At 37.7% G+C, this 17,609-nt stretch overlaps 1 protein-coding gene across 6 annotated transcripts in view; it reads left to right on the forward strand.

Moving 5' to 3' along the window:
* The window catches only part of da (transcription factor daughterless), a 119,751-nt gene that overhangs the window by 39,689 nt on the left and 62,453 nt on the right, over positions 1-17,609 (forward strand). For 5 of the 6 annotated variants that reach the window (XM_088257069.1, XM_088257072.1, XM_088257070.1 and 2 more), the window contains exon 3: positions 6,502-6,753. The exons of the other annotated variant lie outside the window; for it this stretch is intronic. In XM_088257069.1, coding sequence (XP_088113195.1) covers positions 6,502-6,753 — 252 coding nt within the window. The remainder of the gene's footprint in view (positions 1-6,501; positions 6,754-17,609) is intronic. 6 annotated transcript variants of the gene reach the window in all.

The following is a 17,609-nucleotide window of genomic DNA, read 5'->3' on the forward strand; positions in this document are numbered from 1 at the left end:
GTTGAAAAAGCACATACAAGTCAATTGTGTGACAATTGTTTCGCCTAGTTATGGCATTTTCAAACGAATGTCAGGAAACATTCGTTCGAGAATGCCATTACTAGGCGATTGATTTTGATGTGTTCTTTTAACAATAAAATACAGCTTAGTAGACTCAAAAATCAGTGTTTAATTTAACATTTATATTTTTTTAAACCCTTAGCCGCACCCGATGGTGCATAGGGGACTGCATTATATAAACGCAGTGTTATCTTTGATCGTTAACACACGATGGAAAGGTGATCAGCCAAGATTAAGAAGAGTGCTTTAAGGTGGTATGGAAATGTGGAACGATGGAATAATGAGTGGTATTTACCTAGTGAAATTCAAATTAAAAAATTATAGATATTATAGCAAAGTGACCTCCGAATCAATAAATGTAATTATTTTCTGAAATTTCTTACACACGACCCTTATCCATGCCCCATGGTGCATAGGACACTGCATGATATAAACGCAGTGTTATCTTAATCTTTAACACACGATGGAAAGGTGATCAGCCATCCGCTTCAGGTACCAGTTCAGGGTAATATTAAATAAATATTAGAGTGAAAAGATCACTCATATTTATTTGATCCACCCTTCCCTCACCCGCGGCCGGCTATCATTTATATGTTTTATCACTATTTGTTGGCCAAGAAGTATTGTGCTGATATTGTGTTTTTAGTTTGTACCACATATATATCGCAAAGTCGTTAGAATCGTAGAAACTTTCCGCTTCGACCGCTCTCTTGTTGATATCGGAAACATGTGTAGTTAAAGCGGAAATATATCCGAGAAGAAATATCCGGAAATACACGGTCAGAAATAAGGTTGTAATTTAATTCCTATCTCGGATTCCCATCCTAGCGGAAAAAATGCACTAATGCTTTGAAAAATAAACTTTTAATTTTGTCATTTTTGGTGGTCTAGTTTCCCTCTGTCCGCCTCCGTGGTGTAGTGGTTAGCACGCTCAGCTACCGTGCTGGAGTATCCTGGTTCGATTCCCACTACTTGTGTGGTACTATAAATATATTATAAGTGATTTTTTTTTACTCTAATATTTATTCAATTTACCCTGGACTGGTACCCGAAGCGGAGGGCTGATCACATTTTCTTCATGTGTTATCACTGCGTTTATATGACGCGGTGCCCTATCCACCATCGGGTGCGTATAAGGGTTTAAAAAAATGATTACATTACTTTATTTGATATCTTATGGTGTAATATTTGTAATTTCAAAATAATATTTTTATAACGTAAATGAACGCCTCGTCATGGGTTCTGCCTAGTGAGACGTTCATGAAAAAATAAAACATGTATTGTAAAAAATAATAATAAACAAATAATAAAAAAAAAACATAGATTGGTGTGACGTTCTATTCTCTCTGCCTACCTCTGCGGTGAAACGGGGTGATGTTTAGGGCGACTGTCCACTACCCGGAATTTGACCGTCCGGCAGTCCAGTTTTTAAAAATGAAAGCGACTACTACAGTTTAGCGTGATCGAATTTACACGCACCGATCAAGATCTCCGATCCGAAGAAAGATGGACCAAAGCACAAGCCAATCCAAGCCAATCATCGTTTTAATCACATCGCTAACTGACGTGCCGGACGGTAAAATTCCGTGTAAATTCGTGTAGTGGACAAACGCCCTTAGTCAGTTAGTTAGAAAACGGTTTTACAAACCCTATTTTTCCCCGTCGTCTGATTCAAATGTGAATCTCGCCGTTTCGTGATTTCGTTTTTTTTCTACCCCTAAGCTAAGCAAAGGGTAAGAAGTGTTTCGCATAATTTGCCGTTTAAAAGTTTGTAATCGCTAATGTGTTTTCTGTTGTTGCACTCACCCCGCTTTGAGTCGCTTATAATTATCATCTTCGCAGAAGACACTGTCGCTAATGGCATTTCTTCCTGCGCCAAGTTCGAGTCCTGCTCCGAGCGAATATGAAAACACCGCTACTAATTTGGAAACTTCATTCTGGCCATTCATTCAAACTTAACGTGAACTACTTAAAATAGCAATAAAACACTTCTTCTTCTCACCAAAAGATGTCGCTACTGAAAATTCTAGTGATTCTTGTACAATGTTTCAAAATTGGTTCATATATAATACATAGAACTTCCAATAATTTGAGTAGTTTGGTTGTCAATCATGGGTAGAATTGGTGAATGTTACACGTGTGTAAAGTGATCACTTGGACCAGCCTATGACGGTCGTAAGCCCCGTAAATGCCCAGACTTCCACACTCTTCTTCATCTATGTTGAGATGTCAAAATATAATATGATAAATAACTCTCAAAATTTTATCAACAAGTATTTGGACGCACTCAAAATGTTTTCAACAATAAAATACTTCTTCTTCGTCTTCTTTTTCTTATATCAGATCTGAAGATCTGTTTCTTTCAAGAATGTTACTGACTCGTTCTGTGATGTTGCCCGGCTATCCTTCCATCCCCCGTTGGTATCTCGTTAGCTGCAATGTATGGAATCCTTGATTCGAGTGTTTAAACTACTTGATAATGACTTCTCGGTCTTCCTCTGCTTCTTTTTCCAACTATACTCGCCTCCATAAATCTTTTGAGTAATTAAAATAATTCAGTTATAAACTTTTAAAATTATTATTGATTTCAATGGAATTGCTGGTACATTACTTCCTGCACCATGCGATATTAATATGACACTGCGTTTCGTGTTTATTTTGTTTCCCGACAACTAATATGCGACTCGACGGCGTGTAGAGTTGTCTGGGCTCCCAGCTTTTAGGTTTAGGGTTACACGGCCTCATTTCGAGCACCGTCTTATTTTTTTGTGTCGCGTTTTATAACGCGATATCTCTGACTTTTTCGGTGTTATGTGGGTGACACGGGGTCGGGAATAAGCCGGGACCTCCCGGGCGGCCAAGGTGGTCGTGTTGATGTAGAAAAAAATATCAGCTTTTGCAGTGTCAAATTCGGAATGGGAAAAAATGTTCGCGTTTTTACGTCGAGCTATCTCCTCACGTAAAGGAGTTTTGCAGCGATTGGTACGTTTGACACTCATGAATGAGGTCATATGTTCAATTCTCTGAGGGGTTACTGTCAATCGTCGCGTGTAATATTTTGTAATTCCCTAGAGCTTGTTGTTGTCGTGTAAATTATGATCAATATAACTCTGCATCATCTAATATAGAAACCTTCAACCTTTTGTTCTTCCTGACTCCATCCCAACTTATCGTCTTTGTTGACTGTCGAGGTCAGCTCTCCTCGTCTTCAGGTTGTAGGTCATTCTATCATATACAATCCTACCTAGGCTATGCCTTCGAATCATGGTATCTTTCTGTAGCATCCTTGAATTTTTTGGTCTTCGTCTAGGTGTCTTTCGAGCAAGATCCATGGTTCGCAATATGTTCAGGTTCTCTGCGTCATATATGCCCATACCATCTCAATCTAGAAGAAGACCCATGACAATCGTCTGATTTACAATGTTTTCTGGTTCTCGTTCCACCCTTGATCCTTTGGATGCTGATAAAGGACATATAATATGTATATCCGAACAGAGCCCATGTCTGCAAAGGCAAAGATTCGCACGGTAATCGACCCACGATCCAGAATCCATTGATAGAAACAGCCATTTCGATGTTGACGCAGGTGGTAATCGACCCCGGAACTTTGCACATACCAACACCATGTGTTTCAACTGTGTCAGAGATGTTGACAGTCCACTCGATGCAGTTGATTCCCAAATGATGATAAGTGTTTAGAATTGGACTTTAACTGGAGAAACAAAAGAGTCGAAGGAGATTGAAAAGCAAACAGCAGGGTGCGGAGTGAAGCGACCTGACGCAGATCTTAAAGAACATTTCTGTTGGAAAAAAAAACATAAAAATATACACACTAGATCAGATAAAAGTATATGAACACAGGCTAGGGAAGAATGTAAATGTGTTATTATAAAAGTTACAAACCCTTGCATCTTTATGCTCTCAATACTTTGATATCTTTCTAATTTTGTAACTTCCATTGTAAAGCCAACTTTTACGCTTAAATTCTTCTAAAGATGTCACCTTCCATTGAGAGAAGTACGAGCTATTGCACCTAATCATAAAAGGCAAAATAGAGGGTTGACCTGGCTCCGGAATATACGAGATTGAACGGGAATCAGGACCGTCGAGAGGCTGTTTGGAGCTGCCCGAGACAAGGACAATTACTCTCAAGTGATGATCGACGTCAGGTTAACCAACCTGACATGACACACACAGAAGAAAAAGATGTAATCGCAGCAGGTCTTGGTTATCATCAAGGCTTTTGGACTACAGAGTCTCCAGAAACAAGAAGCCTGCTTTCCGAAACAAGGATATTCGAGTTCATCAGACTATTGGGCGGTCTTCTTCCGGGTGTTCAATTTCCTCGTATCATGCCTTGCATAATTCGTTGCTTTGCATGTTAACACCTTTATAAACAATTTATAGAACCTCCAATGCAGATTTTTGGGTATACAATTGTGCACCTGCTAGAGTGCATGTATTACATTTTATTTAAATGCTTGAAATCTTTTCCCATTGCTATTATTTGATTCCCAAAAGACCCCCCATCTGCAATACTTCTTCATGTGCCATATTACTGTCGCAGGTGGTCCCATTTCCAGCAATCATCGCCACAAATTATATTTTGTCTTTGAAACGAGGTGTCTCGTATTCTTTCCTGGAATTCGAAATACTCCTTTTTCTATTATCTCAGCCAGGTGTTTCAATATTGAGTCATTTCGACTAGTTTGCGTTGATTCATGTTTTTATCGATGGTGGACAATTCGGCGTTTGAACTTTGGAGTTGTGAAGTGCATTATTTTTTGTTTGTTTTACGTTGTTTGCGTCCAAAGTTAATATCATATCGGCAGAGATCTTTAAAAGTTCAAAATTTGACCTAAGAGTTCAACAAAGTTTATGGAACATGGCTCCTTTGATATCCATATGATATATAAATAACGGTTAAGAAAAAAAAACACATTATGATGATTGATGCTAAATTTCAATTAGTTTTTGGCGTGGATACCCAGCCCATAAGCAGTTTTGTGAAACGTCGATTATTTTGTCAACACTCCAATGGGTATTTAAAAATTAATCTTCTCTTCTCCATCTTATTTCTCATTACTGAGGGTACTTTTCTCTCCAGTTATCCCTTGACTGCGCTGTACGTAGCCCTCCAACCACCGATGTGCCTGCCTTAACTTGGTCGGTCTACCGTGTGGGGATCTTCCTCTCCCTCTCTTTCCCTCCAGGCTACCGATCACAACCAGTCGCTCCAGGCTAACCTCATTGCCACGCGCAACGTGTCCAAAGAACTGAAGAATCCATCGAATACAGACATTGGCTAGAGCCAAGCCATCCAAGTGTAGTTCCTATAAAAATAATTACCGCGTCTTAAAAAGGTCTTCCAATAAGCATTTATTCGCTCATTTAATAATTCGTGATAGGACACGAGTTTAAGTTTAGGAGTACTTAAGGAGTTCACTTAGAAATTTAAGTTACCGTAATATCACTGTATTGAAGAAAAATCAAAGCAGACTCTGTTGTTTCCGGGAAAGTGGCAAGTTAAAAACCCTACTCGGAATCCATCAGTATTGATCGAAATAAACCATATTACAGTAATATGATAAGAAATGTTAGTCACTTATGCGGTACAGTTTAATCTGGCGACTTTGTTGTAACTGGGAGTCTCTTCCACTTTACAGGATCTTTTGCAGATCACTGTTCTTTATTCTAGGCGAGGAAAAATGGGTCATTGCCATGTAATTGCGATCTATATACTATAGATCTGTCGCAACGAGAATTTGATTTTAGAAATGTATTAAAGTGATGTTGGTGTAATCCAGTACGGTATAGATCTGCCGCAACGAGAAATTGCCTTTAGAAATGTATAATATTAAACTGATGTTGATGTAATGCAGTACGGTATATAGATCTGCCTCAGCGAGATATAGAATTGCCTTTAGAAATGTATTAAACTGATGGTGTAATCCAGTATGGTATAGATCTGCCGCAACGAGAAATTGCCTTTAGAAATGGATAATATCAAACTGATGTTGATGTAATCCAGTACGGTATAGATCTGCCTCAGCGAAATATAGAATTGCCTTTAAAAATGTATCAAACTGATGTTGGTATAATCCAGTACGGTATAGATCTGCCGCAACGAGATGTGGAATTGCCTTTAGAAATGTATTAACCTGATTGTTGGTGTAATCCAGTACGGCATATATAGAGCTATTGTAACAAGAAATTGCCTTTAGAAATGTATTAAACTGATTGTTGTGGAACGGAGTTCGGCTTCTCCGGAGGAATTTTACGTGGTTTCCTCCCAGCAATGAGCAAATTCCGAGAAATTCCTTATTGGCCCACACTTGATTATCCCTCTTGTGTTGATGTAATCCAGTACGGCATAAATCTGCCGCAACGAGATGTAGAATTGCCTCTAGAAATGTACTAAAGTGATGTGGTGTAATCCAGTTCGCGGTCGCGCCGACCAACAACGGTTTCGGGTCCGAGTGGTTCGTGCCGTTCGCGCGGTCCGGCCGCGGGCGGGGGCACCAGGCTCACCAGGCTCACCAGGCCCACCAGAACCACCAGAACCACAACCACCACAGTCACGGCGGGCACGGCCACCACCACCAGCAGCAGCAGCAGCCGGCGCAGCAGCAGCACGGCGCCCACCACCACCCGGCCACGGAGGGCGTCGCGGCCGACGTGCCGCCGCAGTGGGTGAGTCGGGACGCCCCGTTGTGCCTTGGCTTTGCGTGCGCCGCTGGCATCCCTCGCATCTTCTGGCGCGCCGGCTGGGACGGGACGCCAATAGCGTGATGTTTACTTGGTCGGGTCACATTATGTCGATTTTTTTATAATTTTTATTTATTCATTAGTTACTACATATTTTTCTTCTTACAAGAGACATTTTTATCAACATTTACCTAATGCAATAATTAAGTAAGTGTTGATAAAGATGTATCTTATCAACCAAAATATTAGACTATATTGGACAATATAAAATGTTAGACAATAAAATTGGGTTAGGTTATGTTCTTTTTATTCATCATTAACTTAGTCAGGTCGAATCTAATCGCGTCAAGTCACATAATGTAAAATTAGATTAGGTTAGGTTAAATAACACTCCTGCCTCCGTGATGTAATGGTAAGCGTGTTTAGCTACCGTGCTGGAGGTCCTGGGTTCGATTCCCAAGGGGGGGGGGGCAAAAATAAATATGAGTGATTTTACACTCTAAAAATATTACCCTGGACTGGCCCTTGAAGTGCAGGAGTAAGTATCTAGCCTTCATGTGAGTAATCAAGATAACACTGCGTCAATATGATCCAGTGCCCTATGCACCATTGGGTGCGGATAGGGGTTAGAAGAAAAATAAGAAATAACACTATTTTTATCATTTATCGTCCACTTGGTCAAGTCGAATCCGATTGGGTTGGCTCACATTACTTCAAATTGGGTTAGGTTAGGAAAACCCTTGCCTTGTTGTGTATATAACAAAGAATTTTGTCTAGTCTTTCACGAGTCTGATGATGACGGCAACGACGAAATCAGGTCACTGGTGAAATGTATGTGTTTTTTTTTTATTACCTGACGTCCAAGTGACTCTGAAATCTAGCTACGGCTTATGCAACACCCCTTATCATGACCCTACTCAGGCTTCAACTTTTAAAGTTTCTCATAGCCTATGCCTACTCGTGAGGGGATTTACTCTTTATGTTAAAAGTTACTATAATTTCATGTAATTCATTAGTGAAAAATCTAGGCAAAAACACTCGCGAGTGAAATGTATTTGGGAAAAACTAGATATGTATATTTATAGTTTTTTCCACATACATTCATATAAATGTAGTTGTTGTTTTACTGTATGTACTTCTACCAGGAAATGTCTGCACAAAACTTGAGTCTAATGAAAGGTTGAGTAGTTTAAGATTATATTGATCTATTTAGAAAGTACGATCTCTTAGATTAAGACCACCATGTAAACATCACCGCTATCGAAGCGTCTCGAAACAGCGGTGTAAGACCACCCCAATGTTGATATGCTATTTTTCTGTTTTCCGCACCTAGTGTTCGCTTTTTCCGTTTGCACTTTGGTCCTCTTTTCTGTTTGTTATAATAATCTCCTAATCGCCATCTTTTGTTTATCCATTTTCGGATTAATCTGTGCATTGTTTTTTTGTTTTTGTTGTTGTTCGTGTTTTAACCAATATGTGTTGTTTCTGTCTTTTTGTTGCTACACCTTGTTGTCCCTCTCGCAGTTGTTTTGTTTATTTTGTCTTTCACTTCCTATTTTGTCTTTGTGTTTAGTCTAATACGTGTTTTGGATGCTTGTTGTACCCGTGTAACAATTTGTGTTGTGTTCTCTGATACTTTTTTAAATATTTGTTGTGTTTCGATGTTGTCCATGTGGTATTTGATTGTTGTATCTTTTGAATCAAATGATCTTTTTGTGTTTTTAAATGTTATTTTTCAAGAAAATTATCCTGTTTTATTATATTTTTTGATTATTATGAAATTATAGTTTAAATATTAAATATTTCAATCAAACAGTGATTTTCGGAGTCTACTAAATTGTATACAATATTTTGAGTGTGTCCAAATATTTGTTTACAAAATCTGGATTATCTCCAATTACAGGAGTTATTTTCATATTATTTTTTGACATCCCATCAAAGATGAAGAAGAATATGGAAGTCCCGTAAATGCCCAGACTTCCATATTCTTCTTCATCTTTGATGAGATTTCAAAAAATAATACTAAATTGTATGTTTTTAATAATAAAATACAATTTAGTAGACTCTTAAGTCAGTGTTAGATTTTAATATATAATATATATATATATTTATCAAAATGGAGGCCTATAAATTAAACACCAAAGCTATAACTATTATTATAAATTTATAGTACAATTTTACCCAATTTTACCCAATTTTAATTGCCAAATGCCAAACTCTTAGTGAGTTTTACTTTATTACACATGACTAGTTTTGAAAACTACAGATGCTTTCATCTACAGGTCGTGTGTAATGAAAACAAACTCATTAAGTGGTATTATACAATAAATAATATCTTAGTTATTTGTTGTTTCGGCATTTACTTTGTGGTGTGACATTATTAAATAAAAAAAATAAAAAAAACTTGTGTTATACCACTTTAAAATATCATATTTATACGAACAGAACGTGTCGATTTACAGGTCGTGTGTAATGAAAATAAACTCATTAAGTGGTATTATACAATAAATAATATCTTTGTTATTTGTTGTTTCGGCATTTGCTTTGTGGTGTGACATAATTAAATAAAAAAATAAAAAAAACTTGTTTTATACCACTTTAAAATATCATATTTTTACGAACAGAACGTGTCAATTTACAGGTCGTGTGTAATGAAAACAAACTCATTAAGTGGTATTATACAATAAACAATATCTTTGTTATTTGTTATTTCGGCATTAACTTTGTGGTGTGACATGATTAAATAAAAATTAAATAAAAAAAAAACACTTGTTTTATACCACTTTAAAATTTCATATCTATGCGAACAGAACGTGTCAACGGTCATTAAAAATCGACGGGAAATGGTTGAATTCATCGCGTTCAAATTCCATCTTTAGGCAATTATTTTTTGTCTCGCGGATGTCTCTCGTTTAGTCGACGACGAAAGTGAAACTTTGTCGCGCGGGGAGGGGGCTGGAGGGGTAAGTTGTGACGCCCCACCCTCGTAGCTTTACGGCCATTACCGAAATTAAATCGTAAAACACAACTTGAAGCGTCCCCCGTCCCCCCTCCACACACCCCCGCCGAGAAGACGAGCTCATCTCGCTGTCTCGGCGCGTAGAGGCGATCAAAAGTCGGGTGACTAGGTTTTTTTCAAAAGTGAATAGTATATTTTGAATAAAAACTAACTGACTAACTAACCATCACGCCGCTTCCCCGCAGGGGTAGGCAGAGAGAATAGAGCGCCACACCACTCTGTCCTTGCAAATATTCTTCGCCTCTTCCACGTTCATGCATCTCCTCATACATACCCGCCGATTGTTACGACTTCTAACCTGACCACTTTCAAGTATTTGGCATACCTGATCGTGCCATGTTTTTCTCGGTCTTCCTCTGCTTCTTTTACCGCTAACATTCGCCTCATAAATTTGTTTTACCGTTCTTTCCTCACTCATTCGTTCTACTTGTCCAAACCATCTCAACACACCTTTCTTAATTTTATCGATAATGCTTATCTCAGCTTTGCATTCCTTCCTTATTTCACTATTCGTACATCCATCATACATCGTTTTGTCGCACATTCTTCTGAGAGATCGCATATTATTTTGAATAAAAAGCTTCTTAAAGTCATTAAATGCAAGCATATCGAACAAAATACAGTGGAACCTCTCGTAACGAGCGTAATTCGTTCTAGAATCTTACTCGTCAAGCGAAACGTTTTTCTTTTGACATTCATCAAAGATGAAGAATATGGAAGTCTGGGCATTTACGGGGCTGACAGGCAAATTCTTGAAACTTCTAGATAAATTGATCAAACTCGTAACACAGTATGCGCGAGTTCACAATGACCATCTATGGTGTGATGAGGAAAGCTTTTGTTAAGCAGAAACTCTTTTTTATTTGTATGCGAGGTAGGAATCCTGGATTATAATGACATAAATGAGAAAAGCCTGAAAACATGATTTTCAATTTTACTTTAGCCTATAATTTGAGCGGATAATTTATTTACAACATTTCAAGTGTGTAAGTTAATAAATTAATTGAATTGAAAATTTCTTCTTCATCTTTGTTGAGATTTCAAAAATAATGTAATTTTTAACTCCTGATTGGAGATAATCAAGATTCGTGAACAAGTATTTCGACACACTAAAAATGTTGTAAATAAATTTCTCTGTTAAAAATCCGTTTGCTATTGCTGCGAAAAAAAATCTTCGCTCGACTTTCGGCCTCGCCTCTCGCGTCGGAAGTCACCCCCTTGGCTTCCCTTATAAGAAAATACGGTTTATAAGAACGTCGTGTGTACGTAAGTAATGTAGCCCAGCCACCTACCCGCTATCCTCTACCCGCTACACGCGCCCGGAGGGCCGGGCCTTAATTTACTACCCAAGGAGATCTGTGAGTGCCTACTAGTGCTAAACCACCCCCCACCACTACCCATTCGACCAATTATCGCGATCACTTCACTATTTTCTTCTTCTTCTTTTCCGCTCACCTTGTTCGCGAAGTCCTCGTAGAAATTTAAGTTAGTAGATCGGCGGTTCTTAACCGGAGCACCAGTTTTCATCACCAGTTATCACCCGCTTCAGAAATGGGTCGATTTTGTTGCGAATTAGTACAGTACATATCAAGTACGAGGATATCAAGTACGGTAGCCAAGCGTGCTGACCATTACACTACGGAGGCGGACATGACAATCTTATCCCAGACAGAAGTCCTCCAAAGCTTTTATTATTGTTTATAAATGGATAACCCGCACTTTAGAGGCTTGTCTGCATATAGGATAGTAAGGATAGGGATAAAAAAAGGGTTTTTAGAGGGTGTTGAAAATACGAAAAAATGTTTTTGTTTCAATTAATGTGTTCTATACTGTATAAGAGTCTCATGCTCTACCGACTGAGTCCGCCTCCGTAGTGTAATGGTCAACGCGCTCGGCTACCGTTCTAGAGGTCCCGGGTTCGATTCCCTGAGGTGGATACAATAAATATAAATGATTTTATCACTCTAATATTTATTCAATATCACCCTGGACTGGTACCTGAAGCGGAGGGCTGATCACCTTTCCTTCGTGTATTAACGATCAAGATAACACCGCGTTTATATGATGCAGTGCCCTATGCACCATTGGGGTGCGGGTAAGGGTTAAAAAAAATTGTAAATGATCAATCATGACACAGTACATATAGGACTACTCTTTCGTGTCCTTTTTTTAAAATACACCAGTCTCAATGGGGGTTGGGTCGTTTGACCGAGACAATCGATACTGTGTTCATCAATATTTCAAACACATGTCTATGATATCGTATTTATTATGGATATCGCTCTTCCAGCACCGTGAAATGCCGCGTCGGCCGGTAATAATGACATTTAACTAATTTATAATGTGCCGTTTTGTCGGCCCGTTTAGTGTTAAGGGGCCACGTCTATCGGACAATTCGCTCACTCCTTTCTAGAACGTCATAAATGAAAAAAACGTCAATTTTCAGTTGTGCATATTTTCTGAATGCCCAGAAAATGTACTACATCCCAGAATAAGAGGCATATTTTTAACTTAATATTTACCCGCTACAGGGCAGAAAGTGTTGTTTTTTCATTTTGAAGAAAAGGTAATGTTTAATTATTTTTTAAAATAAACTAAATATTTTTCAAATGAAGAAAAAACCTTCAGGTTTTACCTAAAAAGATCTGTTGCACAGTAAAAAGTTCAATAAGTGGCTTGATATTTATTTTTAATACATTGTATTATATTTTCAAACTTTAAAAACGTTCTCCTGAAAAATCAAGTATTTTGATTTATGACGTTCTTGAAAGGAGTGAGCGAATTGTCAGACCGAAGAGTGTGGCGTTCCGTCCTCTCTGCTTACCCCTACGGGGAAACGGCGTCATACTACACGGATTCTAGTATAACGTGCTGACCCCTGCTTGCTATAATTTATATATCAATAACCCGCTAATTAATTTTCTTTAAACTCAGGTAACATTTAACTATTTGATTTTTTTTTATGAAAACATCGTTATTGTATTGAAAAAATATGTTTTTCTTCGAAATGAATATGTGGTTTTGCAAAGAAAAGAGTTATTGAAAGGCATGGAGTTAAAAAAACATTAATATATATTGCAATAAAAAACAAATACCAATAAATATTCTTTATGAAAAAAATTGTGCGTGTAAACACGTCTGGCCCCTCGCGCAGACTTATTGATAACTGGGCCTTAATGATTTGGACATGTGGAACGTATGAGTGAGGAAAGAACGGTTAAACAAATTTATGAGGCGAATATAGAGTTGACAAAAAAGCAGAGGAAGACCGAGGAAAACTTGGCACAATCAGGTATGTCAAATACTTGAAAGCGCCCGGGTCAGGAGTCGTAATAATCGTCGGGTGTGTATGAGGAGATGCATGAATGTGGAAGAGGCGAAGAATGTTTGCAAAGACAGAGTGGTGTGGCGTACGATTCTCTCTGCCTACCCCTGCGGAGAAGCGGCGTGATGGTTTGTTTGTTACTTAGGGCATTAATTTAAAAAAAAAAAATGTAATAATTTACCATCCTCGCTATACTCTCTCAACTTTTAGTAACTTCTTCGTCCGCAGTATTGCATAATATGTTTCTATTTTTTCATTGCATTCAGGCCTTTTTCTCCTCTTTATTTCGTATTACGAAATATGTATTTATATGGGAGTTCACAACGATACCGTAGCAAGTCATACATTACGCTAAAAATATTTTATTACTACATTTTTTAAAAATATATATATTTTAGGTACATAGATACATTAGTTTGTACATTTTATTAATGGTGTTACTGCTAACGGTACTGGAACACTTTTGATTAGGAAGACGGAAACGCGCAAATGAAGATGATCTTTTATTTATTAAAAATTACACAGTTATAAGTGTGAAAATAACAAAATTACACCAATATATCGAAAATTACAAACCCCAGGGGCGAGAAGAACAAAGCGACACCAATATAAAAACAGAGCGAGCGCGGCGTATACACGTTTTTAATATTATTTAATCTGAGCCCACAAAAATTAGTCCGCCACCACTTATGCATGATTTTAAAGGAGTTACATGTTTTGGGGACAGTATTGTAATCAAAATGAAAGTCGATGAACTGCGTCTCTTTGCATACATAAATTATTCTGAAAAATACACAGATTTTGGATGAAACAAATGGATCATTATTAGACGGGAGGAATATCTAATTTAACATACTCAACCTGATGTGTTAAGATGGTTTGGACATGTGGAGCGTATGAGTGAAGAAAGAACGGTTAAACAAATTTATGGAGCGAATGTAGTTGGAAAAAGAAGCAGAGGACGACCGAGGAAAACTTGGCACAATCAGGTATGTCAAATACTTGAAAGCGGCCGGGTCAGGAGTCGTAAAAATCGTCGGGTATGTATGAGGAGATGCATGAATGTAGAAGAGGCAAAGAATGTTTGCAAAGACAGAGTGGTGTGGCGTTCGATTCTCTCTGCCTACCCCTACGGGGAAGCGGCGTGATGGTTAGTTAGTTAGTTTTTTTTACATACTCAACCTTCAAAGGATTGTATTAGACTCGTTTTGTATTTATAACAGCCGATATAATGAATGTTTTCATTCATCATTTTCTTGTGGAAAATTCGCCTTCGTAAATACGTTGTTTTCGTAAGTTGGTAATGAACGACGTCACAGAAATGATGGACTTATTTTAATGTCGGTAGCATTGCTAAATTATTGGCGGCTCTATTTGTTGACGTCTATGGACTTTTAAATAATATAAAGGTGAAATTAAAGTATTTTTGTAAATAATAAAAACACAAATATTCTCTTTTGTATAAAAAAATAAAATAAAAATCCGAAACGCTCATTTCGATATTTTCTAACGTTGATCTATATTGGCTGATAAGATATCGCTCACTCCTTTCAAGAACGTCATAAATCAAAAAACTTGATTTTCAGGAGAACGTTTTTTAAGTTTAAAAATATAATACAATGCATTAAAAATAAATATCATGCCACTTATTTAACTTTTTACTGTGCAACAGATCTTTTCAGGTTAAACCTGAAGGTTATTTCTCTATTTGAAAAATATTTTGTAAATTAAAAAAATTAATTAAACAATACCTTTTCTTCAAAATGCTAAAACAACACTTTCTGCCCTGTAGCGGGTAAATATCAAGTTAAAAATATGCCTCTTTCGCTGGGATATAGTACATTTTCTGGGCATTCAGAAAACATGCACAACTGAAAACTGAAGATTTTTGATTTATGACATTCTTGAAAGGAGTGAGTGATATGATAAAAAGAACTAGATCTTCTACTCGGACTGTTTTACCAGTCACCTAGTAGCCTCCTTGGGCCTTTATGATCCTGAAGCCTGCCCCTCCTCTTCGCCCCCCCCCCCCCTACCTCCGCCCCGTCGCCCGTGCGCCGGCTCTGCTTATAAAATATTCATCGTACACGGCAATCTACTTGAGTATTTTCAGCAATTTCCCGACCCCGGGTCGCGATTCAGGCGGCCCGTGCAGAAAGGGAAATGACAAAAAAACGACAGCGAAAAAATTCCGTACGGATGAGGCGTCCCCGTTGAAAACAGAGTCTAGTTTTTTTTCTTTTTTTCGAAAAATTTGCTCGGGTGAAATTGTCAAACGGGGGTAATGATTTTTTTCCTCTTTGAAAGAAAAAAATTTCTATACTTATATTTGTGAATGTGTTTATTGGTTCGTTTTAAGGTGGGGACTGACCGGAGTCATCTGGTCGTAACGTACCACGTTACGATGCGAGCATTCGTATAGTCAGTACAGCGAGCCGAGCGCTCCATCCGAACTCGGATGCTCGCCGCGAACGTTACGTTACGACGAAACGAAATGTGGAGGTCAGTCTCCACCTTTACGGTTACTGCTATTTAACCCTTGGTAACTAAACTTGTAGATACATATTGACTAAACATTCGTCAGGCGGACTACGCAAATACTGGTTACATGACACTTAAGTTTGGTTTATTAGGTATGAATGTAAGAGACATTTAACAATTAATCACTATTCCGTAAACAAAGCCTGGCGGGTGCGGGGTGCAGGCAAGTAAGCGTCGTCGCGTGGACGAATGTTTAGTTATCTAGGCTTAATTCTCTGCACGCCACTGCCAATATAGGATATATTTTTTGAAAATTAATTATTTTTTTGAACAAGGCTTGAGTGCCCCGATACCATTTGATCTACGAACCGCGGGTTGGGGACCACTGATCTATACCTACCTAGACGATATCTTGGACTGCCAATAATTGTCCGCACCACCCTATATGTGCCACACAACAACACACGTCAATAATCTAAGATACGGCTTAGCGGCCGATTCCCAAACCGTAAAATGGATTTGAATCTTTTCTTTCTCACGGGCCCACAATGGGTCCGGTTACCCCTTTCGTGAAATATGAATATGTATGTAAAAAAAGGGTTCGTCACGGTTTTTGCCACGCACCAACGAGTCTTTGTGACGCTCCACCGGTCAGGGGATTGTATTTTTTTTATTTTTAAATATATTTGTTTGTAAATGGTTTTTGTCGGACGGGGTGTTGGCGCACTCGCGGCCTCGAAAGAGTTCTTCTCGGAAAATACATTAAAATCGTAGCCGGAACAATTGAAAGTATTGGAAAGATAACGAGTCACGCTGTATTTTTCAAGTATTTTATCTTCTTCTTCTTCTTCTAACCCTTATCCGCACCCAATGGTGCATTGAACACTGCATCGCATTGACGCAGTGTTATCTAGATTTTTACATACATGAATGCAAGGTGAACACTCCTGCGATCCATGGACCAGTCCAGGGTAATATAAAAAACATATTAGAGTGTAAAATCACCAATGTTTATTTTCACCCCTCCCTGGGAATCGAACCCGGGACTTCCAAATAATATGGACTTCCATATTCTTCATCTTTGATGAGATGTCAAAAAAATTATATTATTTATTCGTTTGTTTGGGAATTATACAGCTTGTACATTAAAAATATTTAAAAAATAATAACATTGACAATGATAAGAGCCAATCAAATAATTCCATATTTATATCATGAATACTGTTGAACATTAAGTGACAAAAAAAGAGAAGAGAGGGTGAGGAATGGAGAAAGAAGAAGAAGAAGAAGAACTAACGGTCGGTTCGAAAACCATAACTCATTTTATTTTTTGACATCTCATCAAAGATGAAGAAGAATATGGAAGTCTGGGCATTTACGGGGCTGACGACCGTCATAGGCTGGTTCAAGTGATCACTTTACATACGTGTAACATTCACCAATTCTACTCATTATTGACAACCATACTACTCAAATTCTTGGAAGTTGTATGTATTTGAACCAATTTTGAAACATTGTTCTTGAATCACTAGAAGAGACAGCTATTGGTGAGATGAAAAGAAGCTTTTTATTGAGAAGAAACTCTTTTATTAGTATGTGAGGTCCGAATCCTGGATTATAATCACACACATGAGAAACGCCAGAAAATATCATTTTCATTTTTATCATTTAAGCTTATAATTTGACCAGATAATTTATTTACAACATTTTGAGTGTGTCCAAATACTTGTTCACAAATCTGTATTATCTCCAATTACATGAGTATTTTTTATTGAAAATTTTCATTGAAAAATACACCTATAATAGGATATATCGCTCACTCCTTTCAAGAACGTCATAAATAAAAAAACTTGATTTTTCAAGAGAACATTTTTAAAGTTTAAAAAATATAATACAATGTATTGAAAATAAATATCAAGCCACTTATTGAACTTTTTACTATGCAACAGATATTTTTAGGTAAAACCTGAAGGTTTTTACTCCATTTGAAAAATATTGATTAAACAATACCCTTTC

This window comes from Brachycentrus maculatus, unplaced genomic scaffold (assembly GCF_059751285.1).
Source record: "Brachycentrus maculatus isolate JH-2025_06_01 unplaced genomic scaffold, ASM5975128v1 h1tg000070l, whole genome shotgun sequence".
Taxonomy (NCBI): Eukaryota; Metazoa; Arthropoda; class Insecta; order Trichoptera; family Brachycentridae; genus Brachycentrus; species Brachycentrus maculatus.